The sequence below is a fragment of the Oenanthe melanoleuca genome, chromosome Z (assembly GCF_029582105.1).
Source record: "Oenanthe melanoleuca isolate GR-GAL-2019-014 chromosome Z, OMel1.0, whole genome shotgun sequence".
Classification (NCBI taxonomy): Eukaryota; Metazoa; Chordata; class Aves; order Passeriformes; family Muscicapidae; genus Oenanthe; species Oenanthe melanoleuca.
In genome coordinates, this window is record NC_079362.1 from 30,339,168 (window position 1) to 30,364,240 (window position 25,073).

Consider the following 25,073-nt stretch of genomic DNA (forward strand, 5'->3'; position numbering starts at 1 on the left):
TTCCACAATCTTAATTGATGAAAATACTACAGTACTGGTCCCAGACTTCTGAGGAAAACCACCTGTTCCTGGTTTCCACTTGGATACTGAGCTATTGACTGTAACTCTTTGGATGCAGCCATTCTTACCTAGTGCTCTCACCTAGCCTTGCATATGAAGAAATTGTAACAGAAATGTATAACAAAACCTATGGACCTGCTCTGTGCCACTCTCCTGTGACACTAAATATCTAGCATATAAACAAAAAAAATAGCATAGCAATTACCATTATATGTTACAATAGAAAGAGAAACCCAAGGGGATTGAAAATCAACACCCAGAAAAAACTTTCTCTTAGAACACTCAAATATGAATTTCCTGGCTCCGATCCATTTCAACAAAAGTGCCTATGAAAAAAAGACAAAAAAGGAAACCATTTTTCAGGCCAGATATATGATTTGGGTTAGTGGAAGGTAATGAAAGCTATGTTCAAGCTCTGGCTCCTGCATCCAAGTTCTCAAAAAAATACCAGGAAATATAGAAAATGGGTTAAGCCATTTTCCCCAGTATCTGAAAAGCACCTCTACTGGTTTTGCTAGGAAGAATACATCTAGATCTAAAGGCTTTCACAGCAGGAGACTGGGTATCTTACAGAAGAAGACTAGGAAGCTCAAATGCTTGTGTACATGCTTTCTTCTATTTTCCTTTTGATTAGTACTTTTTTTTTTTTTACAGTACTATAAGGATCCTTACCGTTCATGTTTCTGATCTTTTCCTTGCATTCTGATCCACTTCTGCCACAGCAATCCCTGCTATTCAGGGACTTAGAACCTAAAGTTCTGAACAGAACAGTATTTTCTAAAAAGTGTCTTTCTGAAAGTGTTGTTTACAAGGTATCATCATCAATCTGTTCCATGAATGGCAGAAATCATTGTGAGACTAATGACTAGAAGTAAATATATCCCCCCCCCAACCCCCCCAATTTACACACATCTTAGAGAAGCATACGTTTCATTTGTTTTATTTACTAGACAAGAAGTAGCAGGTTATTTTATTAAAATAAAACTGTATTAAAAATTGAAATGCATACATTCAAACCACTCGAGCACATTCACCACTTAATACAGGAACTAAAATTGGAGCTATTCAATGAAGTGGAAAATGACCAGCAGAGTATTTGGGGCACTGTCAGCAAAGTACTTTTACTGTACAGTTCTATAAGTCACGTAAGTACATGTTCAGGCACAGATTTGGTTTAGGCTTACTTCAGTCTCCAACACCAACTCATTACAAAACTGCTGCTGTGACAGAACCACCAAAATTATTAAACCATGTCTTCTAGCACACAAAACAAATACACTGATTTAAAAAAAACCCACTGGAATAAAAATATGGATAGTGTATAAAAATAGTATAATTTTGATTTGAAATTGTTCAGTTTTTGTGTTATGTTTCTGTTATCTTTCTGAAGTTAACTGTAACCATGTGCCTTTTTGAAGGAAAAGATGTGAGGTAGAAACAGCAACACAAATAACCGGTGAATCTGCTTTCTTAGATCCTATTTTATGAAACCGCAACAAAAATATTAATTAGACTTTCCTTGCTACCATCAGTTAAAAGGTACCACTGATTAGGTGACACTGACTTCTTTTCTCTGACCAGTGTCAGATACAGTTTGTCAATAGGGTTATTTATAGTTGAAAACATACTCAAAAATTTAATTTTAACCATCTCGTATGTGATCAAACTGACAAGGATTTTAACAGCAGCCTTACACATGGTCACTGGTCAATGTTTAGTCCGTTCTTCTATGCTTGTAACATTTTTTGAAGATATTGTAACCTCTGAAAGTTGCAAAGTGATCCACTCTTCCTTGAAAGCCCTGCAACTTCAATGTCCATCCAGGTTGTTACTGCTTTGGCAGGATGACTGAGCACTGCACCATTGTCTGAAATACAAAGTCACAGGAGATAAATGCTTCTTTTACCAATGTAAAGAATTACTTTCCATTGTAAAGGTGGACTATGTAGCTTCCATTTTGGTTACAAGCAGGTGTAACTCATTTCATGTGCACAGTATTTGCAACTTTTTCCAACACCAGAGAAGTCAATATAATTACACAGAGGGCATATACACACAAAGAGTTTTCATTACAACTTTTGCAAAACTATGTTATTGGCTTACTAGTATGGAGAAGAACAACCATACTGCAAAAATATTAAATTATGGACTTTGGGCTCACAGACTACAAACGAAAAATCACGCAGCATGCTTTCTGTGACTTCTGCATGACTTTCCATCAATATTGAAGTACAGCTATCAAGAATAGAAACCAGCCAGATGGCACTGACAGTGAGTGAACGAAATACTCAAGTTATGAAAGGATAGGCAACTTTGACACTAGCCACATTCAAGGGCGGAGTCTCAGAAACATTTTAATCTCAGCTTTTGTGAGAAGTCCTTGGCCTGCAAGTACTTCTGCATGTAGATCAATGCAACTACAGTTGAAGTGAAGCCTTGATGAATTCTTCTCCTCCACTTTACTGACCTGAGTCAATATACTCTGATCATATATATATATCTTCACTGATTTCACTGAGATACTTCTTGAGGAAGAAAATTACTCCAAAATATTTACAAGATTAGAGTTCTACATACAGAACTTAGGAATCCAAGGTTCAGTTTGAGATAGACTAGGAAAAAATTACTGAAAAAATACTAAGCTTTAGGCCCTTCAGTTTGCTACGTGTCAAATCATAGAAATGTGCAAGTGACTCCCTGATGCAGTGTATCGAAACACATCTACACTTACCTTACCCAATTTAAATTTAACTCCAGGAGCCATACTGTTAATTGCCTCACTTACTTCTCATAGGATATTGAATGTCACAATTTAATGATGATTACAGCTACAAGTGCCAGTAATTATCACCTCACTAAACAACTCTTCTTAGTCAACTGCATATCCAGCTGTATATCACCCATGACTGACCAGCCTATCCAGAAATTTCCTTGACATCGACCAGAAATCATTTGCACCACTGTGATTAACAGCACCATCTGCAATTTCCTGACACATGACATGGTCATACCTAGTTCTGAAAGAGTGAGAGCTTTAGCCTGACACTGGAAAATGATCTCTTTACAGCAAGAAAGCCATGAAATACTGGCCTAAAGACATCTTAGATAGTTAAAAAATAGTAACTTGCAAAGTACATTTACACTCATCAACATATCACAGAATAAACGATACATGAAAGAGAAGCAATGGCAAGCAGCCTATTCTTTATAAAAAAAGCCAGTCCGTGGACATTTTGTTTCAACACTGCAGTCTTCGCTAAAGACATCAGTGAGATTTAGAGGTGACACGACTGCCATGTGTGTTGATCTGGGATGAATTTCTTCATGGAAGGAGACAGAGAAATACAGGTGGGCAGAGACTGACAGCACATTTTTTTCTGCCAGGTGAAGTTTCTCCTGTCATAGCAGCCAGATTACACATGTTGGAAAATAAAAGCTGCATCTCTGTAGAGCTTTACTGTTCCCCATGCTTCCCCAACACTAGAACAGACATTTGCAAATGCCCACTTGAGATGCACAGCTGTGGCTTGGATATATGCTGTCACTGATAGTAGTGCACCAGCTGCAGTCTTACTCAGCTTGCTCCCTCTCTGTGTTCCTTAACACATTTCCACAGGGCATGCATGACATGCTACCCTCCCGCTCTAGGAAAAGGTGCCTCCAAAACAGATCAGTTCAAAAAACTCCATCATTTGGCCTTCCAAACTCCCACCATAAAATATACTGAAGTACACCACAAGACAATAATTTTAAAAACTCTTTATGCTTCAATTACATACTTGTACAGAGGCACATACATGTACCTTTCTCTTTGCTTCCATGCAAAATTGTCTCCCTCATTCATTAACACCAATTCTTCATCTGCTTTATCACTCTTGAATCCCCTAAAAAGCAACATTTTTAGCCTTTCCTGATGTTCCTGTGTAAAATTAAAGGAAGCTACCAAAACTTCTGGAACTTCAGAATTTCTCACTATTCCAGAATTCTTGTTCTTTCAAGTCATTTACAGTTGTGGCTCCTACTTTCTTGATATAAAATTTCAATCCTCACTGCCTGTTTCCAGCTCTTCTAGTGCCTTCAGATCAACTCCCTTTCTCAGTACACTGTCACTCAAACCTATCTGCAAAGAACATAAACACCTAAGACCTGCAAGTGAAACTATCTCAATATTCATAATTGGCATGAGGCAGTAGATATTTAAGAGAAAAAGTGCTGAGAAGTGACATTTGGACAGAGTGACACCTCTGCATCACATTTTCTTCTTTCAGCAAACAGTACTTAGGGGACTGAGTTGGAAGAAGCATTTGACAATGAACTGAAAGAACAGCTGGTGTGCATTAAAGGTGAACATAGCAAATGTAGTTCTCCAGTTCGCCAGCTCTCTTTCACTTCCAGTGAAGAATCAAGATAATCCCGCAAAGGAACACAAGAGGACACTGCCCACTGAAGCATGCCTGCCAGAAACCAAGGAAGATTCACCAGTACTTACACAGCATAATAGACTTGGAAACCACTTCCTTTCATGCCAGTATGAAAAAAAGTGCCAGAGGAATACCTACCACGTTTTACATTATTTGTTCAAACTCTGAGTTTGCTGTATAGCTAAGCATCTGTATTAAAAAGTGCAGTCCTAGCCTCTGAAAATGTTTTGTGTGAATTAGAGGGAAGAAGCAGTAGTGAAGCTATTGCATCACTTATTCATCCATAATACTACTTCCAAACGAATGCAAAAGGGAAAGGAAAATGTCAGTTACCTCTCTCATATGTATAGTGGGAATATTAAAATAACTGTTTCAGATTACCAGGTGAGGAAGAATCATAAAGATAATTCAGGCACTCCTAATGAAAACTAGGTTTCTCAGTACAGAATTGCCAAAAAACTAATTTCAAGAATTTGGGTTAGAATTCTACAAACCTGACCTGGCCATTTATGCTTTAAAAGTGTCCAAGGTGAATTTTACTAAATATGCTCCCTTCATGTCATGGACTAAAGTAGAGATGAGAATCACTGGTATGATGTATTGGTTTTGCATGGCCTGATTTTGGTAACAAGCGGCTAGAGGCGTGGCCTCTGTGAGAAGCTGCTGGAAGCTTCTTCCATGCCCAGCAGAGCCAATCCCTGGTGGCTTCAAAGACAATGTGCTGCTGGCCAAGGCTGGGCCAATTAGAAATGACAGTAATACCTCTGTGATAACACATTTAAGAGGAATTCAAAACAAAAAGGGTTTGTGGAGTTGTAATTGCAACCAGAGAAGAGTGGAGTGAAACATGTGAGAAGAACAACTCTGCAGACACCAAGGTCAGTGGACAAGGAGGGGCAGGAGGTGCTCCAGGCAGTAGAGCTGAGATTTCCCTGCAGCCCGAGGTACAGACAGATCATGGTGAAGCAGCTGTGCCCCTGCAGCCCAAGGGGATCTACAGGGAATGCAGAGATCCACTCACAGCCTGTGGATCCACCCACAGCCCATGCGGATCCACAGGAGGTGCAGAGATCCACCCACAGCCCATGGGGATCCATGGGGATGCAGAGATCCACACCCACAGCCCATGGGGATCCATGGAGGATGCAGAGATCTACCCATAGCCCATGGGGATCCATGGGGGATGCAGAGATCCACCCACAGCCCATACTGAAGCAGGTGAGTGCCTGGAGGAGGCTGTGACCTTGTGGGACACCTGTGGAGAGAGGAGCCCTGCTCCTAGGCTGGAGCAGCTTGCCCTTGGTGGCTGCACCCCATGGAAGAGTGACCCACACCACAGCAGACTGGGAGGGGCTGGTGCCTATGAGATGGAGCCAGGTCAGAAAAGCTCATAGGGAACTGTCTCCTGTGGGAGGGACCCCAGCATGCAGCAGAACAGCTCCCCTCCCTGAGCAGTGGGAGCAGCCTCGGGTGATGAACTCACCGTAATCCCCATTCCTTGTCTCCTTGCACTGCTGGGTAGGAGGTAGAGCTAGAAGAAGGGAGGGGTGAGGGGAAGGGTGTTTTTAAGGGTTTATTTTACTTCTCATTACCCTCCTCTGATTTTGTTAGTAATAAATTCAATTAATATCTCTAAGCAGAACTTGTTTTGTTCATGACAGTATTTGATGAATGATTGTGGTGGTTTTGGTACAGCTTGATTTTTGGCGAGGAGGGAAGAAGCCAGCCACAGAAGTGATTTTCTGTGAGGAGCTGCTAAAAGCTTCCTCTGTGCCTGGCAAAACCAACCGCTGGCTGGTTCTGAAAACAGGCACACTGCTAAGTCAATTAGAAAAGCTGGTAATGATTCTCTGATAACATATTTAAGAATGACAAAACCATGGGAATTCTCTTTTCTTCCTCTCCTTAGAGGGGTGGTGGCAGGGATGGTCCCCTTCCCAGCAGGGCTGCTGGAGCATGCCGTGAGGGGCCATCCCCACACCACAGTGGGTGCAATTGATAGAACTTGAGAACAAACAAACAAACCTACAAACACCAATTCTCTCCCAAGTCAGAGAAAAGGGAAAAAATGAAGGCACGTGAGGAGAACAACATGGCAACACTGAGGTCAGTAGAAAGGAGGGAGGGGATGGAGGTGCTCCAAACCTGGAGCTGAGGTTGCTTTGCAAGCTATGGCAAGGACTATAACATAACAAACTGTTTTCCTGTAACTCATGAAGTGCAGGGGGGATGCAGAATTCACCCGCAGCCCATGGGTAAAGCTGCTCGTGCAGGAACTTGTGGATGCTGAAAAGCTGTGATCTGGTGCCAGGCTTGAACAGAGAGAGACACAACTCTTGCTTCCAGAGATAGAGGAAGACGATCTTTGCTTCCTAACTAGAACAGCTCATCCTTAAAAGACTATAGCCCATGAACTAAAACAGCCCATGAAATAACAGCTGTGGCAGAACCATTTGCCCGTGGGAGGGACTCATGTTGCAGCAGGTTGAGTGAGACTGCTGCTCATGAAAATTAGAGCCATGTTGAAGTTCACAGAGAACTGCCTCCTGTGGGAAGGACCCCATGGTATAGCAAAAGACACTCCTCTCCTTAAGTGAACTGAAGAAAGATTTTTAGAGGTGACAAACTGACAAAACTCCCAAGTTTTGTCTCCCTACGCTGTCAGCGGGAAGGAAAGAAGGGCTGGGGGAGAAAAGGTGTTCTAAAGGTTTAATTCTCATTATCTTTTTAAATTCTTCTGTTAATAGATTTTTCTTTATACCTTTTAAAGTTTTGAGCCTGTTTTGCCCTTAGGATGTTTTCTCATAATCCTTATCTCACCCCATGAGCTTTTAAATTTCTTTCTCTTTCCCTCTCCTCGGCTCGACTACAGCAGAAGAGACTGAGTTAATGATTTTTTGTGGGTGCACTGGTGTTTGGCAAGTGTCAAAATTGTCATATTTTTGGTGGAGAATGTGGGCAAGCATGAGGACTTTGAGATAAGCATACTAATGTGGAGAAATAATGGGCATAACAAGTATTAAATCACAAAATTAAGTAGAATGATAGCGGGAAATCTGTATTGTAATTGCAGTGAAAAAGCTAGGTGTGGATTTTTTTTGTAATTTTGTGTGCAATTTCGAACTTTTTAGTTCTTTGTAGTGATCACGCCTTAGATTTAGTGTAGAGAATTTTTTCTTCTGTTTAGTTTTTTATTGCTCTAACTAAGGATTATATATTGAACGTAATTTTGATGATAATTCTCAAATATGTGATTCATAGAGGACAGGTGTAGAATTATTCTGCTCTGATTTTGTTAGCAATAAATTCAATTAATATCTTTCAGCTGAACCTGTTTTGCTTGTGACAGTATTCGATGAACAATCTCTCCTGGTCCTTATCTCAACTCAAACAAAAAAAGCTTGTTGCGAAGCTGGATAGGCATTCAACTGTTTTAACATTGTTTTGCCCCTCTTTGTTAAAGCCACAAATGAATCTCAAGTAAGCCAGTGAAATACAGGTGATAAAAACACAACTAAACTTCATCTAAGAAAAAATCTGCTTAAGAACTCGCCCATCAATATATTTTTAAATGTCTATCTTTTCCCTATTTTTTCATGCACTTTGGATTTAAAACCTATGGGAAGCACAATTCTAATAATTTCAAACTGGTTATTACTCATACCTTTTAAGAATTTTCATCTTCCACATACTAAAGTGAGCATAATGTTTTTGGTTTAGTTCAATCTTCCACTTGACTCTCCTTTGTGGTAAGATCCAAGATTAGGGTATCATTTGGATACTCACATATATTTGTATCTTATAAACATCTTATGGTTGATGTCACACTTTATATACCATATATAGCTATCTGTATCCTTTAACCTTTTCCAAAACTTCTTGTAAAACTGAAGCTGGATCTTGGCAACAAAACTTGCAAGAATCGTGTAGAATCCGTAGAACCCTTCTTCAGTAAATTTGGTTTCTTGAAGCATTTACTCTGAAGCATATTGATTTAAGCAAAAGCATCCTGTGATATACACCTGTGTTATGTATTCACACACATACACTGCCCCCCATACTTGTCAGCCTCATTTGTGTACTTACTTTCAGAGTGTGCAGGGTGTCAGTCCATTCCATGGAGCCTATTTGAGGTATAGCAGTAAGGAGTATGCTTGTAGCCTTGTTTGCATTCCCTTTCAGTGTCTTTAAAACTTTATCCACTGAAACCTGGAAACACAATACAACTGAGTGGTGTCTCTCAATTTTGATGGCACACATTTAAACACCCAAATAAATTTAACTCAGAAGTGTAAAAGTGAATCCTTAGAATATCAGTCTTTTAGATAGTACAAATATCTTTTCCTCTGTGTGTATGGTTTATACTTGTGTCTTGCAAACAAATAGGAGAACTAAAGCACATATATTGTTTTGCACAGAGCTGCAAAAGAAAAAACACTAGACCAATCACAAGAAGACAAATCACACCCAGAACTCATGAGCTTCATATTCGCAGACCCCCTGATTCAGACAATAGGAAACAAAAGGTTTGCCAGTAGTGAGGCAGGTTTATGAAAATCAATGCGATAGCAACAATCAACTCTATTTTTACTTTCACAATCATTCACAAAGAAAACTCACGGACAGTAACGTAATTAAGAACAGATTTAGTACAGTATATAACCTTTTATCAAAATCTACACATTCTCATTCAAATCCCTCAGGACACCAGAGGAAAAAAGTTTCACTCACGGCTTCTTCATGCTCCTTCCAGCAGTCATAGTCCGTTGCCATGGCAATAGTAGCATAACTCATTCCAGCCTCCTTTGCAAGAATCACTTCAGGCACTGTAGTCATGTTGATAACATCTGCTCCCCAACTGCGAAACACACAGCTCTCTGCTCGAGAGCTGAAACGTGGGCCTTCAATTGTGATCATTGTCCCTTTGGAATGACACTGGAGCCCCAGCTTCCTGGCAGTGTCAATAAGAACCTGCAAAACATGCCAATGTTGAGGAAAGGAAATAACTCCCCTCATGACTGCTTTTGCATCCCATCAAAAACTTGCACACAAAAGAAGTTAGATTTATACAAAGTAGTCATATTTCACATGACTACAGCTGTCCAAAACCAAAGATGAGTTCTTTTTCCTCACCCAACAACAGGGATGAACTTGAACTCATCTGATTTTGTTAGTATCAGTTGGATTACTGCTTCCAATGCAGACCAAGAAAACTGGAAAACAGATTTTTTTTTGCATACTTAGACTGTGCCTACACTGCAAGCAGAACTGCAGGTAAAAGCATTACACTGTGCACTACAGTATCACATGGTGGAGCTGAGTCAGTGAAAACAGTAGTAAGAAATTTAAATTTTGAAAGTAAAACTCTATAAGCACTTCAAAGAGAACTCTGGGAATCTGTGCAGAAATTATTACCACATTTTCCCAGGCCAGCGGCTGAGCTGTATACTGGACATACAGCCTGTCCCATCATTTCTTTTCGTTACAACAAGAACCTCATATACAGCAGAATAATCCTGACTTTCTCTTTTGATAATTGGCCTGAATAATGCCAGTCAATACAGCTGGTATAAGAGGATACCAGCCTAGGTAAATGGGACTAGGATACCCATCACTGTCCTGCATAGGAAAGTGAGAGGAACTTTGATGACATCTATTTAAAATGTCCATTAAAAAAAAAAAAAAAAAAAATATATATATATAAAACACCACCAAAAATGTTGTTAGTCAGGAGGGACCTTCATAACACAGCAGCAGTGAAAAACCTAGCCTGACACCACCAGAAGCAACTTCTTAGCATCATGACTTATGCCACATTGAACAGCTTCCCTGCAAAACACTGTGGGAAGCCTACACTCAACAGAAACAGTTGCAACAAGCAGCAACATTTGTTACCTTGTGGGGTGCCTTTGTCCTGGCACATGCAGCAGTGAATTATGTGGAGCAGTGCATTGTGCGGAGCAGCACAACAACATAAAGCTGCAGATGCATGTCAAAAGATAAGTCTGCACTGTATCTGTGTTGTGGCAACACCTTACACACCTACAGGTTTGAAGAAGTGATTGAGAGCAGCCCTGCTGAGAATGACTTGCAGGCTATGAATGATGAAAAAATCAACATGACCTGGCCATGTGCATTCATAGCCCAGAAAGCCAATGGGATCCAAAGCAGTGTGGTCAGCAGGAGCGGGGGGGATTCTGCCCCTCTGCTCTGCTCTGGTGAGACCCCAGGTGGAACCCTGCACCCAGCTCTGGAGTCATTACTGTGAGAAAGACCTGTTGAAACAAGCCCAGAGCAGGGCCACGAAAATTGATTAGAGGACTGGAGCACCTCCCCTATGAAGACAGGCTGAGAAAGTTGGGGCTGTTCAGCCTAGAGAAGAAAAGGCTGCAGGGGAAGCCCATAGCAATCTTCCAGTATCTGAAGGGTTCTACAGTGAAGGTGGAGAGAGACTCCTTGTCAGGAACTGTAGTGGTAAGACAAGGAATAACTGGTTCAAATTGAAAGAGGGGAAATTTAGGTTAGATATTTAGAGGAAGAAATTTTTTAATGGAAAGGTGGTGAGGCACTGGGACAAGCTGCCCAAGGAAGTTGTGAATGCTGCAACTCTGGGAGTGTTCAAAGCATAGCTGGATAAGGCCTTGAGCAACCTGTTCTAGCAGGAGGTGTCCCTGCACATGGCAATGGCAGCTGGGACTGTGCTGTAAGTTGATCTAATATTAATCACACCTAATATTCTGGTTTATTGATGACATTAATTCTGAATATACGATTAGCTGAATGCCAGTTAATTACATTGTTAATAAATCAACAGACCAACTGACATGATAAAAACACACATGAGCAGTACTTCTCTGAAACTCTTTACGAAGTTCTAACTTTACTGCCTATAAGATGTTGTGTTGAGCTTCAACTTTCTAAAAGCAGCAATACCCAAGATACCCCATATTATTCAAAACTTCTGAGAGAAAAAAAATAAACGCAATTTAAATTCTCATTTAATTTACAGTGCATAAACCAACTACAACAGATTGTTTTATGTATTTGCACAAATGCAATTTAATATGAAGGTTTCAGATGTTTAGATGCAAAATTCCTTAAACATGTTACATTCATAATTTTGGCTTTTTTTTTATTATTGTGTTTATCTATGGAATTCCTCTTAATTGGGATCAACTGGGCTGAAATTATCCCAACAATTTTCAGACATAGTTTCAGGAAAAAAAATTAAGTAACTTTTATATGGTACTTTCAAATGAAGTGGAAAAACTTCTTAGTCTCACAAAGAGCTCAAAACCCACATGTTCTTTAAAACATTTCTTAGGTAGATTAGAATGCACAGGCTAATGAGCTAATGATCACATGTCCATGACTGGGAATTACCTAAATGTTTTTTCTCTGAAGAGGCACATATCTCTTCTGGCTTTTCAAAATGTAAACCCAAATAACATCTCTAGCTAGTTAACAACTGAAAGAAAATAAGTGTTGGCATGTTTTCTGCAGTCTCAGGAAATGTCTTATGTATGAGTACTTAGTTTTTTTTAGAAATTAAGTACTGCCAATCACCAAAGTGGTAACACCTTTTAATCGATTTCTTAATAAACTCCTTGCATCTGCTGTGACATGACATCATGCTCACAGTAGAAAGCAACTAAGTGCCAACTAATATTTGGTAAGAGCATGTGGTTAGGCTCTTTTTGCAAGAAAAATGCAAAGTATTTTGCATAATTTACTGCTCAATGAAAGAAGGGCAAAAGCATGCACATGTATAATATGCAGTGGCTTGTTTCTTCATGAGACTTAAAATATCTTTAGCTCATTGTAAAACACCTTGATTCCCAGTGTGAATATCTCTATACCACAGTGGGCCAATTAACAGAAATAGCACATAATGACACTGAACCGAATGACAAAAGCAGAATAGTTCAGAAGTCCAAATGTTTGTACATGCTCTGGGTATAGATTGTGCCACCTGCTTCAATTCAGCTTTGTCTTGATTGCAGAGAGCAGGTCTCTTAGAAGATTATGACTGATTTTTGTAAGTACTCCCTTTCCTGTGAAGAATGTACCTCCTTGCAGCTACTGATCAGAGTATTCCAGAACACCACAAAATATGCAGTTCAATCTTCAACTTTCCTTTTTCCTCAACTTCAGGAATACACTAAGGTGACATACTTAATCAGATACACTCCTCCCAGCAGCTTATAAAGATGCTGAAAAATAGAAAAGTGTTTCACAATCTCCAGCCTTGAGAAGCCTGAAAATCTTGAAGTGATACAACTGAGAGCAACAACTAAGAATAAAGGCAAATATAATTTGGCTTGTCTCAATGCTTAACATCCTATGCCTTGACTCTCCATCACCACCCATCTCTACAATGCACAAAAGCACAAATGCAACACTGCAATTACTTTGAATGTTAAAGTACTATTTATTTAAATATTTAAGTTTGTGGAGTGCCTCTACCATAGCTGCAGCTTTACTGAGAAAAAAAATGGAACTAATTTCTAATCCTAACTGCTTTATTCACTTTGTTTCTTTCTTGGCTGGTTACTTAATAAATAAAGATCTTTCATCCTGCTATTAAGACTCTGGGAAAATCTATGTTGCCAATTGACTTCTTCTGCCTACCTTCCTTAGGAACACAGACCCAAGATCTTTTACTTCCCATGCCTTCCAAATGTTACATTTATCCTTAATACCATGATGTATCTGAGAAACAGGATAAAGAGATGCATATTGCCTCTACTCTAAGAATGCACAATTAGACTAAAATATCACAAAAAAGTGCCATAAAAACAACATTTCTTAATACCATTACAAAATTCACTAACCTCTCTGGTTTTGGTGCAGAACGGCTCAGCCATTGGAATATGGCATACTCCTGAGAGACTGGAATGCTGTCCATCATATAAAGTACAATGTCTTTTAGTTGTCCTAGAAAAGCAGAAAACTTGCTTAAAGAGAACAACAGAAAGAAAAAGCAACAAATTGATACAAACTAAAAAACACAGCATCCCTGGGAGTGGGAGAAAAAAAATCAGGATGATATTAGTGACCACCTGTAATTCTGCCTCTGTACAAACCTCTGAGAATTGAGCTGAAGAGTATAAAACAGTTACTCCACTAGTGCATTGTCAATTCATTATGAAAAAATCTTTTGTTAACTCAGACAGTGAAATGATGATTTGTTCCTAAATGATACAAAGAGCCCTATTGTGATGCAATTTTACTGCAAAACAATTAGCTAATTTAATAGTCAGGCATGTAACCTCTGGAAGAAAGTATAAGTAAGCTTTAAGGAAGGGAAGGAATAAAATCTCAATTATCACATGGCTAGTTGAAATAGAACTTGGTCATATTACTGCATTCCTACATTGAAAGGATGGAAGTTTACAGGAACAGCTTTCAGGATGAAGGAAAACCATAAAAACCTTGGAAGAGGATGTCATCATGTTCTCAGAAAAATCACACACACACACACATGCAGTGCCAGCTTCCAAATAGAAGAATCCTTTTTCTCTCTTCTTTCAATGTATGGAAATGGTCAAACATGTTGAAATTATCATCCAGCATGCAATTTTGGAACACAAGGAACTGCTATCCACTAAGACTTTACTCTCAAATGCACTGCCTCCAGCTAATCCATGCAATTGGATGGTGCAAATTGTCTGGAACAATGTTCTCAGACACTCCCTTCTTCCCTGCAGTGTGTCATATATTGTGCATTACAGGAGAAAATAAAGACAACAGCCAAATTCAATCCACAATTGAAATACAAATGATCTGCTGGGAACACTTTTTATAACAGCTCCCCAGTAAAGTCACCAGGAAATATTTAGAAGATTTTAAATACAAATTATATGTTAAAGTAGGTTTGGACAAAAAAAATGCATCAATAGGGTAGTCTTAAGAATGAGATTATAAAATAGGAAAGAGATGGACAAATTAAAAACATTGGGAAAATAGGATACAGCTGTTAAAATCAGTTGAAACACCAACATTATTTTTTCCTTAATGGAATACTGAAAAGCTGCAAATAGAATATACATAATTTTTCACACTTTTCTATTTTGTCTGCTAATAAATTATTTAGAGTTGGAAGAAATGGTAAAAGCCACAATCCATTTCCTGCATTATAGCGTATTTCAGATGTTGTTAGCCAGGCATTTTCAACCAGAAAAGCCCAAGGAAAGATCTCATATGCATAAATATTAATATCTGACTTTCAAATACCCTGTGTACTTTGAAGAGAACGGCCACATCACTACATGGCCTCATAAAGAAATCCCACTATGTATAGCATCATTCATACAAACTACATGGGACTAAGTAACAACAGTAAGACCTATAACTGCCTTGAGCAATGTGCATGTTTACACTCAGACAATTTCTCCTCTGCCTCTGTTGTAGTTTAAACCTACCTGGAAATTAAACAGCACTAAGCCCCTGTACCTGCAGCAACAGTCACACTTTTAATCCAGCAATAAGGTGGTTTTTGCTCCTTCATTTTGGTTTCATCACAGAAACACATGATTTTCTGGCAATTCTGACTATGGCTGATTCTAGGAAGCAAAACACAACTCATATAAATGAACAAACCAGTCATTTCCATCTGTGACAAACAGCCCTCTACCACTTCCATCATCACCTTCCTCCTTCTTTCAGTAGTGCTGAATTATCAAACAACTGGTAATGAAAAGAAAAGTAAATTCAGACTGGCATAAGTGTATAAAAATCTGTCTCAGTATGCTCTGAGTCTTTAGGGACACTGAAAGAAAATTCTACAAAAAAATTTACAGGGTGTAACAACACTGCAGTAATTGTAGTAGGGCTTGTGACACGGAGAACAGAAACAACAAAACTAGCAGCTGCTACAGGAAGCTATTTTCTACATCTTCCCAGCTGAGCTCAGTTATTGTCCTGGTTTGAAAGACAGGTGTCTGCTAGGGAAAAGCAGGGCCTTTCCTTGAAATGGAGAAAGTAAACCTTCTCTCTCTGAATCAGTAGAATTTTGAAATTAAGGCTCTTTTAGGCAAAGATATGGGAATAGGAATAACAGTTCTTTACTAGTACATATAACAAGGCAAACAAAACAGCAACAGCTGCAGCATTAACTCCAACCAGAACAGGACCCCAGCTCAGCGCTCGGCCACGGGCACTTTTCCCTGGGTGCAGTTCCCAGCACAGCCAGCAGGGGCGCTGGTGGCTGCGGGCGGGCAGGGCGGGTGCGATGATCCCCGTGTGGCTGCAGGGGGCGCTGTGGGGCGGGCTGGGAGCAGCGCTGGTGGCGGCCGGGCCGGACAGGAAGGGATGGGAGAGCTTTGGGTCTGAAACCCCTGGGGCAGCTGATCCCAGTGCCCAGACAGGAAGGGATGGGAGAGCTTTGGGTCTGAAACCCCTGGGGCAGCTGATCCCAGTGCCCAGACAGGAAGGAATGGGAGAGGCTTTGGGTCTGAAACCCCTGGGGCAGCTGATCCCAGTGCCCAGACAGGAAGGGATGGGAGAGCTTTGGGTCTGAAACCCCTGGGGCAGCTGATCCCAGTGCCCAGACAGGAAGGGATGGGAGAGGCTTTGGGTCTGAAACCCCTGGGGCAGCTGATCCCAGTGCCCAGACAGGAAGGGATGGGAGAGCTTTGGGTCTGAAACCCCTGGGGCAGCTGATCCCAGTGCCCAGACAGGAAGGGATGGGAGAGGCTTTGGGTCTGAAACCCCTGGGGCAGCTGATCCCAGTGCCCAGACAGGAAGGGATGGGAGAGGCTTTGGGTCTGAAACCCCTGGGGCAGCTGATCCCAGTGCCCAGACAGGAAGGGATGGGAGAGGCTTTGGGTCTAAAACCCCCTGGGTCAGCTGATCTCACTGCCTAGATGGGAAGGGATGGAGCAGGGGCTTTGGTTCATCAACACTGGGGCAGTGTCGGTCCAGGTACCCCTGCAGGATGCTTGGAAACAGCAAGCTAAAATGGCAGGATGCCCTGGCAGGGCAGGGTCCAGCAGCAGAAGAAGAGGCAGCTCCCAGTGTTGGGATCATGGTGGTTGCAGCAACCTTCCTCCTCCAAAGCCAAGAGCGAGCAAGAAGGAGCAACTGCCCCCACTCTCCTTTTACCTGCTTTTAATCTTGCGGTGTCCCACATGCACCAAAAAAAATTCCCCCAAAAAACAAGGAGGTTTTCCCTCTCCCCGTCTCTAGGACCTAGCTATCAGTGCTTTTTAGCATGTCAGTGGGGAAAAACTCCACAGGCAAAGAGGAAAGGAAAAACCAACCCCTAACAGTCATTCAAGTAAGTAGTTACTGTTTTGCTCTCCTCTTCCTAGCAAATCTCAGCAGCAAACCAAACAGAAAGTATTCAAAAGCCTCCAGTTAGTCTGATATAGTCAATTAACAGTACTGTAATTAACTAACAAGAGGCAAAGGCAGAAAAAAAAACTATCCTAGATTTCTGAAGTACCTTTTTAAAGAGGAGAACAACTTTTGCAGCCTGTAGTAGCAAGTGGTTATTTTTGAATTTGGAAGCAAGCAGAATACACTATATGTATTTTTGTATTTATTTCATAAAATGTATCTTTTATTACTTAATTACACAAAATAATAAGCATAAAGAATGCAGAAACTATATACAGAATCAAGTTCAGAAATCTTATATACTTCTAATTACACCTATTCAGTGTTTCACCACTGTAAGTCAAACCCATGCTAGGCAGAAGTCCTACACTACTCCTTATATTGCAATACTGTCATTAATTTCACAGTGTGCATGCCCAAGGAGAACAAACTACAGTAGCTGCCTACAGTTTTCTGCTTAGTTCTAGCTCTTCATCCATTCCTATTCCTTCTTTTTGCTTGACACATGTAAGGAGAATTGAGAAAAGGAATTCTCCTTACTGAGAACATATATAGAGAGAGTCCAGATCTCTAGTACCTGGACACCAGAAGGCACTAATTGCCACCTAGATCACAACTTATTTTCTATGTACTGCCTGGCATGGGTTAACCACTATATAGAAGTCAGAATACCTTTCAAGGAAAATAACTGATTGTTTTTATAAATTTAACCAATACCTTCTTCCCAAGGCTATTAATACAGATTGCATGACTCTGATCTTTCACCAGAAGGTATATCATAAAAGAACATCTTTTACATCTTTTCGGACGTTGGTGGACAACTAAAGTATTCTGTACCACAAAAATATCTTCCCATCAGTATCACTGATGGCATAATGATTTATATAATGTAATTACTCTTAGACTGCTGTGAAGGGTTAAATGCAGACCCTATCTCCAAAGACCTAGCAGTCTAACACTCCCTGGCACAGAATATTATGAGAAAAAGACTTGACACAGAAATTTAGCTGTCAAAAAGAGACAGACTATTACAATATATCAGTTTTCTGAATTAAACTGCAAGTTGGGGAAGATTTTTACATTCATATTACATATCGTTTTCCATCCTGGAACATTTTCACATGCTTTTCTGAGCAGCATTTTGGTTTCCTGATGCCTTTAAACAAGACACAGCAAGTCTCCACTTCCCTACGTCAAAACTTACTTGCACAAGCAAAACATTGCTTATAAATAGGCTATACTATTACTACTGGTGACCATAATAAACTCTAAATGAAAATGAATAAACTCTAAATGAAAACACAGATCACAGAACAGTTGAGGGCAGAAGTGGCCTCTGGAGGTCTCCTGGAGGCTCACCTAGAATGGGCTGTCCAGGTCCATATCCAAATGGCTTTGAATATCTCCAAGGATGGAGACTCTGCCAGGTCTCTGGGCAACCTGTGCCAGTACTCAGTCACCTTCAGTAAAAAATGTTCACGGGTACTCACAGGGAACCTCTTGTGTTTCAAGCTGTTCCTACTGCCTCTGATTCTGAGCACTGCTCAAAGGACAAAGCCTGGCTTCTTCTGTGTACCCTCCCTACAGGTATTTCTACAGATCAATGATATTCTCTTTGAGTCTAGTATTCTCCAGACTAAACAGTCCCACTGTCTCAGCCTCTCCTCTTAGGAGAGATGCTGCAGTCCTTTAGCATCTTCATAGCCTGTTGTTGGGCTCCCTCTAGGATGCCCATGTCCAAACTGCACTGTGGAGCCCAGACCTGGATAAAGTACTCCAGGTGTGGTTCACCAATGGCAAACAGAGGCTTCTGTCACTTACCCAGGAGTCTGCCAGGTGATAATGCAGTTAAAACAACTGGTGCTTAACTCACAATCATCCAAACCAAGTCCATTTAATATCTTTCCTACATAAATCAGCATCAATACTTAAAAAAAAAAAAAGGAAAAAAAAAAATAAAAAGAGCTTTGTCAGCAATATAGCTGATATTCACTCATCTACCCTAGTATAACAGGAAGCATTTTATATGGGGCTTGCCCTTGCAGGGTACCTAGTAATTTAGATACACTGCATCTAATACCTACTCTTACAAGAAAAAAAAGCATTTTAGTTACACACACACACACAAAAAAAGTCAGAAAGTAAAAATTTTAATAGCACTGCAGTGCAGGGAACAAATCTAGGTTTGCATGTTCAGTTGGCAATGAAATACTACCAGCAGCACCATAAATGCCCAAAGAAGCTGCATACACCATTTTAAATACTCCAGATCAGGAGGAATACCCAAATAAGAATTCAAGATATATTATACCTCCAAGTATTTAAAGTAAATCTACCTTTAAAATGTGCAACCAGATCTTTGAATTACTGGTGTTGCTGGTGATCTTTAAATGAAGCTGTATTTTGCCACCAGCTTTGCTTGAATTTTTCTAGTCAGATAATCAAGGAGGATAGGACCAGCTGGTACACACAGACTTTGGAAACAAATTTACTTCTTCAAAGCCTGGTATTTCTGTGTCTGTTAGAATGGAATTTCTTATAATCGCATTTCCTATCATATTTTCTTGTATGAATCTCACTTTTTGACAGAAGAACTGAGGCTATCATCTTATTGTACAAAAACTTTATTTAACATGAACATATTATATGGTTTAACCCCATTTGTACTCTTTTTCCTCCTTCTTGCTCACCTGTCAATGAACTGGTCAATTATGACAAGATCGCCAGGTTGTATTTCTTCTCGTAATGAACCACAGGCGGTAGTCACTAACACATGGGAACAGTTTTCTTCTTTTAAGGCCCAGATATTGGCACGGTAATTGACATTTGATGGCATAATTGTATGATGCCTTCCATGTCTGCAAAGATACATGAAGCAAGAGAGTAAAATAAATCAGACTGAAATTGGCTTCCTTCTCCCAGATAGAGAATTTCAGAAAACATACTTCCCCTAACAATATTGGAAGTGGAACGGACCATTTCAGTCACTTCCAGTATATTTTGTTTTCCTAAATGTATTGAGTTTCTCCTGGAATTCAATTTAAGAAGCAGTGATATAATTTTCTTTTTAATTGCAAAATTTTAAGTTCATGACTGTAATGAAAATAATCTTTAAAATGCAATTCAAATATACTCCAGCAACTTCAAGATTAAAATAAGCATTTTTCTCTGAATCTTCTAAGTCAGTTCCATAGATTCGCAAACCCCTTTTCCAAACACTTCAGGGAGTTCTTAAGATTTATATGCACCCCCAGAATTTTCAGCCCAGAAGTGTTATTTTTATTCTTCCACACAAAGAGAGGCACAGCACAGAGCATTGTGTTCTAATCTGTCATCTTTCCAAAGAAAATAGCAGAATCATCACATTTTTCTCTTTGATCTTTAAGTGATCTGACAGCTTTCAAAAATTAAAATAATGACTTCACACTGCTGCAGTATTCTTTTTCACTAACACAGGAAATACTTGGTCTTGTAAGCACGAGCTTTTGTGCTATGTCTGTATGTGCTATAGAAGCCCATCACTTACATGATTAAACACATTAGAAAATTATATTCAGCCATGTAAAAGAAGGAACTAAAGAAGAAAGAAGGAAATAAAGAAGGAAATAAATTTTTCAACTAATTTTCTCAGAGGCCCAAAAGTCCTAAGTATTTGATAATTCAAGAACTGCACACAAAATGATTAAGTACTGTCAGTCAGTTTTCCCATGTTGTCATTAGCATTTCTGATAAGCTACTAGGCATACAGATTTATTGCTTTATTGCAGTTGCTGTCATAATCTTCTTATAGAACATACATGCCTTTTTTTCCCAATCTGAATCAGAAGACAAGACACAAAGATAAATTTGCAGGTACCTTAGCCCTAAAAGTAAACTCACAAGGTTTTCTACATGAATGGCCGTAAATCCCAGGGAGAAGGTAAACCACAGCCAAGTTGTTCAGATATCTGTGGTCCAAGGTCTAGTTTGAAACAATACAGCTACGAGAACTTGGCTTTGCAAAGTTCATTTGAAAAAATGAGAAAAATGTTGTCTAGATGTAATAAAATACATGACGTATTCTATGACAGATAAGAAAAGTAAAACCACAGACAAAAGTGTAGTCGTAGTTGCAGGTGGTTAAGCAGTCTGCAACTTTAATGGAAAAACACTGGAATGAAAAGAATTAGAGCCCTGAGTGAACCACTGAGTCCTAAGTGCCAGACCCTGGGCCTCCACAGAAACTCCTGATGCCTGTGAGCCTGGGTGCTCCTGCCTCCAAGCTCAGGCCCCAGCCTTCACTCCTGGCCTGAGCTATGTCATAGTGTGCCACTCCCCAACCAGGTCTCCCTCAGAGCCTTCAGATGTATGCTGTAGTTTGTCTCCAGAGTAGGATGAGTTTTAGACTCATGCTACAGCTTCCTGTCTCACTCCCTATGGTTCCTGCCTGGATTCCCTGGATGGATCCTGTGCTTGACTAATTGCCTTGACTTGGCCTGCTGATAGACCCTGTCATCAGCACCTACTCTGTCCATTCTGCCCAGATGCTGTGAACTGTGCTAGTATTCTTACATTTAATCCAGTAGCATGGTCCAACACATCCATAGTTACACCAGTGTGAAATTTCCACACATTCATCTGCAGATCCTGCTTCCAGAGTCTCTTCAAGAATAGTAAAAGATATCTGAATAAAAATGACATAGGGAGGGAGAACTGCACAGGATGCAGCCCCCAGGCAATAATTTTAACAGTAATAGGACTCTATCTAAGGGAATGATTTAGAGGAGTTTACAGGAGTACCAGAGACAGTTCATCTGGAAGCAGACATTTTCTCTATTTCACAAAGGAAATCTGCAAACATAGCGAGCAGATGAATTAAGTAATTAATTAATAAGGTTATCAGCATCACCTACCTACCACCTGAGCAGGTGGCCTTGCAGGCTGCCATTCTCTTGAGGGCAATACCTCCCACTGGATTTTTTATCTAACCTAGACAGCATTTTTAATACTCTTAGTCCTTGCAGCATTGAATTTGCTCATAAATAAACCCCCAAACTTGTGCTGGACTTTGCTAGAGACCACACCTAGTAAATGATGTCAGAGCAGAAATTCAGTTCCAATAACAAGAGAAAAAATTCTGAGAAAATGTCAGGACTCATAATACACAGTATTCTTAAGTACCTCTTTAAAATGATTGTTTACCTCGCTAAGAGCACACAGTCCACATTTTTGATCTTTCCCAAAATCAAAGCATCCGATGGCTGCAAAACAAGAATATAAGAATGAGTTACTACCTGACAACCACATTACAAACCTTGACTACTACCTAAAAAGAAACACAACAGTTATGGAAGAAAACACTGGTTTACCATTGTACTCTCACATTTTCTTGAGCTCAGCTCTGTAATTTGATATGGCAGATTAGTAAAACAGCCTGGAACAGGAAAATCAAACCTGAGACAGGAAGGATTACCACAAATTTTCTGTGTTCATACTAACATGAACATTGCAACTCTTTATGTTGGGGTTTGAAACTGTAATGATTTCTAATATATCAAAAGTGTATTTCAAACTCAAAAATAGTAGCATGCATGTGTTACCATCGAATTGGTTAGCATGACTCACTCTTTCCTGTAAACTTCAGTTTCTTTCTGCTAAATAGGTTTCATTCTCTACTAAAGTCCCCTTCCAACATAAAAAAAACATTTAATCTGTGGTTTTTCATAACACTTGTCCCCTTTCTAACTTGGACTCACAGTAGGGTATGAAGAGTTCTGGATTCCTCCAACCCACTCCTCACTCACCCCCAGATTCCTGAAAAACTCACTCTTCCCTGCTGCTGGAAGTCCTGTTTTTGGGAAATAAATGTGATAAAACAGAGAAATTCTTGTACATAAGTGGCAGAAGCAGTGTACTATTTGCTCAGCCCAGGGACTTCTCTTACAGCTACACAACTAGAAAATACAATCTCCCTGACTACCAACCAGCCAGGACAACAGAACATCTTGATTTTAGCTGTCCAGCAGGAACATGTACCTTGCCACCTCCCTTGCCATGGAGGTGGGTCATCCTGCCCATGAGAGGGAGCCTCTAAGTAATCAGCCACTATTACAATAAATTAAACTGCTCTGTGGTCTGTGTTCTGCTCCTGGTCTTCAAATATCTGAAATATGTTATGTCGTAGCTTTCCTTTTTGTTAAAACTACTAACAAAATCATGGTTTATTTACTGATCACAAGTTTGCAAACTTCTGGACTCACACATTTGCATTTAGAAATGTTCTGCTGCCAGCTACTTGGTACAAAACAAATAAAATTATAATGCTGGATACAAGATTTCAATTAGCACTTAGTTTTACAGTTGTTATACACTTGAAAATTTGCAGAGATTGACAATGAAGTGATATGAAAGTCCCATGTTAAAGATACCCATTTCTAATAAAAACATCACCACTTACTTCCTATTGCACAGCTCTTTTTGGTAATTATTAATGTGAAAGCTCTCCTTAGTACCATAACTTACTCAAACATCAATGTTTAAATTCTGCCAGACACTTACTACTTCTTTTTTTAAAAAAGGGAACATTCCAGAAAATTTATTTTTAGAACTGTAGTTATTCTGACAATTATTATATTTCCAAGTCTACATTTAATATTAAACTATTGATATTTAAGTGTTTTATCTTTACCTAACATATAATCTTCTCAAACAAGCATGGCTTTAAGAGTGAAATTTCACACACAGCTAAAGCCTTGCTGTCTAGTGGCCAAGGCAACTTGCCATTGTGACATTCTAAAAAAAGGAAGAAAATTTTCGTGAATTTTTTCACAAAAACTAGAATTTGGAATTTTGTTTACACATATTTGCTATATTAAGCAATAAGCACCTTATTAAAATTGGGGACTTAAGTCTCCAAAATACTATAAAAACACTATTAAAAACTAAAGAAGATTTCCAACAAAAATTCTTGCCTCCCATCAAAAAAGGTCAGTAAGTTGAAGACTGGGCTCTTTGCTTTGTAAGTAACAGATTCAAGTTTTATTGCAAGAGTTAGATTTAAGTTCACATCCATTTTCAAAAAACTTGGGGTAGTTTGATATTCATTCCCATCACAGAACTCCACTGAATTCTGGCATACATTGACAATGCAGAAAGAACATAACAGTTCTGAAATTCACAGGCTTCAAAATCTAGTTGCTGCAGCCAGGGTTTCCTTCCCTATCTGCTTGTATCCTAGCACTTCAAAAGGCTGCAGGATGGTTGTGTAACAATAATGTCTGGCTGGCACCTTTGCACTGATTTCCAAGAAGCACATACTGCACATTTTCCAGGTGATACACTGAATATCTTTTTGGCACACGATTTCTAGAAAAAATAGTAAGAAGAGAAGAAGAAATACTTGGAATAAAGAGAGCACTGCTAAATGATGAGTGGACAGTTTAAGAAAAGAATTGGAGATACTGCACAATGGTTCATTAAAAGACATTAAATAAATATCACACAATCACAGAACTGTTAAGGTTGGAAAACACCTGTGGAGATCTGCTAGTCCAGCCCTCCTGCCAAGGCAGACTCACCTAGAGCAGGTTACACAGGAACACATCCAAGGCAGGGTTTGAATGTCTCCAGCAAGGGAGGCTCCATGACCTCATCGGGCAGCCTGTTCCAGTGTCCCGCCACCCTTAAGAAATTCTGCCTTACACTGTTTTAGTGTATGGCCATTACTGCTTATCCTGTTGCTGAGCACCACTGAAAAGAGTCTGGTATCATCTGCTGGGCACCCACCTTTGAAATTTTTATATGTACTGACAAGACCCCTCTCAGTCTTCTCTTTTCTGGACTAAGAAGGCCTAGTTTCCATGGTCCCTCCCCATAAGAGAGATGCTCTAGAGGCTGAATGACCTCTATGGCTCTGCCAGACCCTTTCCAGTAATTCCTTGTTTTTCTTGTACCGAAGAGCTCAGAACTCAACCCAGCATGTAGCACCACCAGCGCCAGGCAGAGGGGGAATCACAGCCCCTTAACTTGCTGGCCACACTCTAGCCACTGAACCTAGACAGCATTGGCTCTCCTGACTGTGAGGGTGAACTTTTCACCTATCACCCCAGGTTCTTCTCCACAGAGCCACTTTCAGCAGGTCAGCCCCCAGCCATGCTGGTATTTGGGGTTATTCCCATCCCAGGTGCAAGACTCTAAACTTGCACTTATTAAACCCCATTAGGTTTCTCTATGCCCAATTCTCCAGATTAAGGTCCCTCTGAGTGGCAGCAA

At 39.9% G+C, this 25,073-nt stretch overlaps 1 protein-coding gene across 1 annotated transcript in view; it reads right to left on the bottom strand.

The window, feature by feature from the left end:
• Positions 1–984: 984 nt before the first annotated feature.
• MTAP (methylthioadenosine phosphorylase) overlaps positions 985–25,073 on the bottom strand; it is a 33,813-nt gene continuing 9,724 nt past the window's right edge. The window contains exons 3-8 of the mRNA XM_056514239.1: positions 22,005–22,063; positions 19,514–19,681; positions 13,316–13,418; positions 9,213–9,452; positions 8,568–8,690; positions 985–1,927 (exon numbers count right to left, since the gene is read on the bottom strand). Of these exons, the coding sequence (XP_056370214.1) occupies positions 1,889–1,927; positions 8,568–8,690; positions 9,213–9,452; positions 13,316–13,418; positions 19,514–19,681; positions 22,005–22,063 (732 nt within the window). The 3' untranslated portion in view covers positions 985–1,888. The remainder of the gene's footprint in view (positions 1,928–8,567; positions 8,691–9,212; positions 9,453–13,315; positions 13,419–19,513; positions 19,682–22,004; positions 22,064–25,073) is intronic.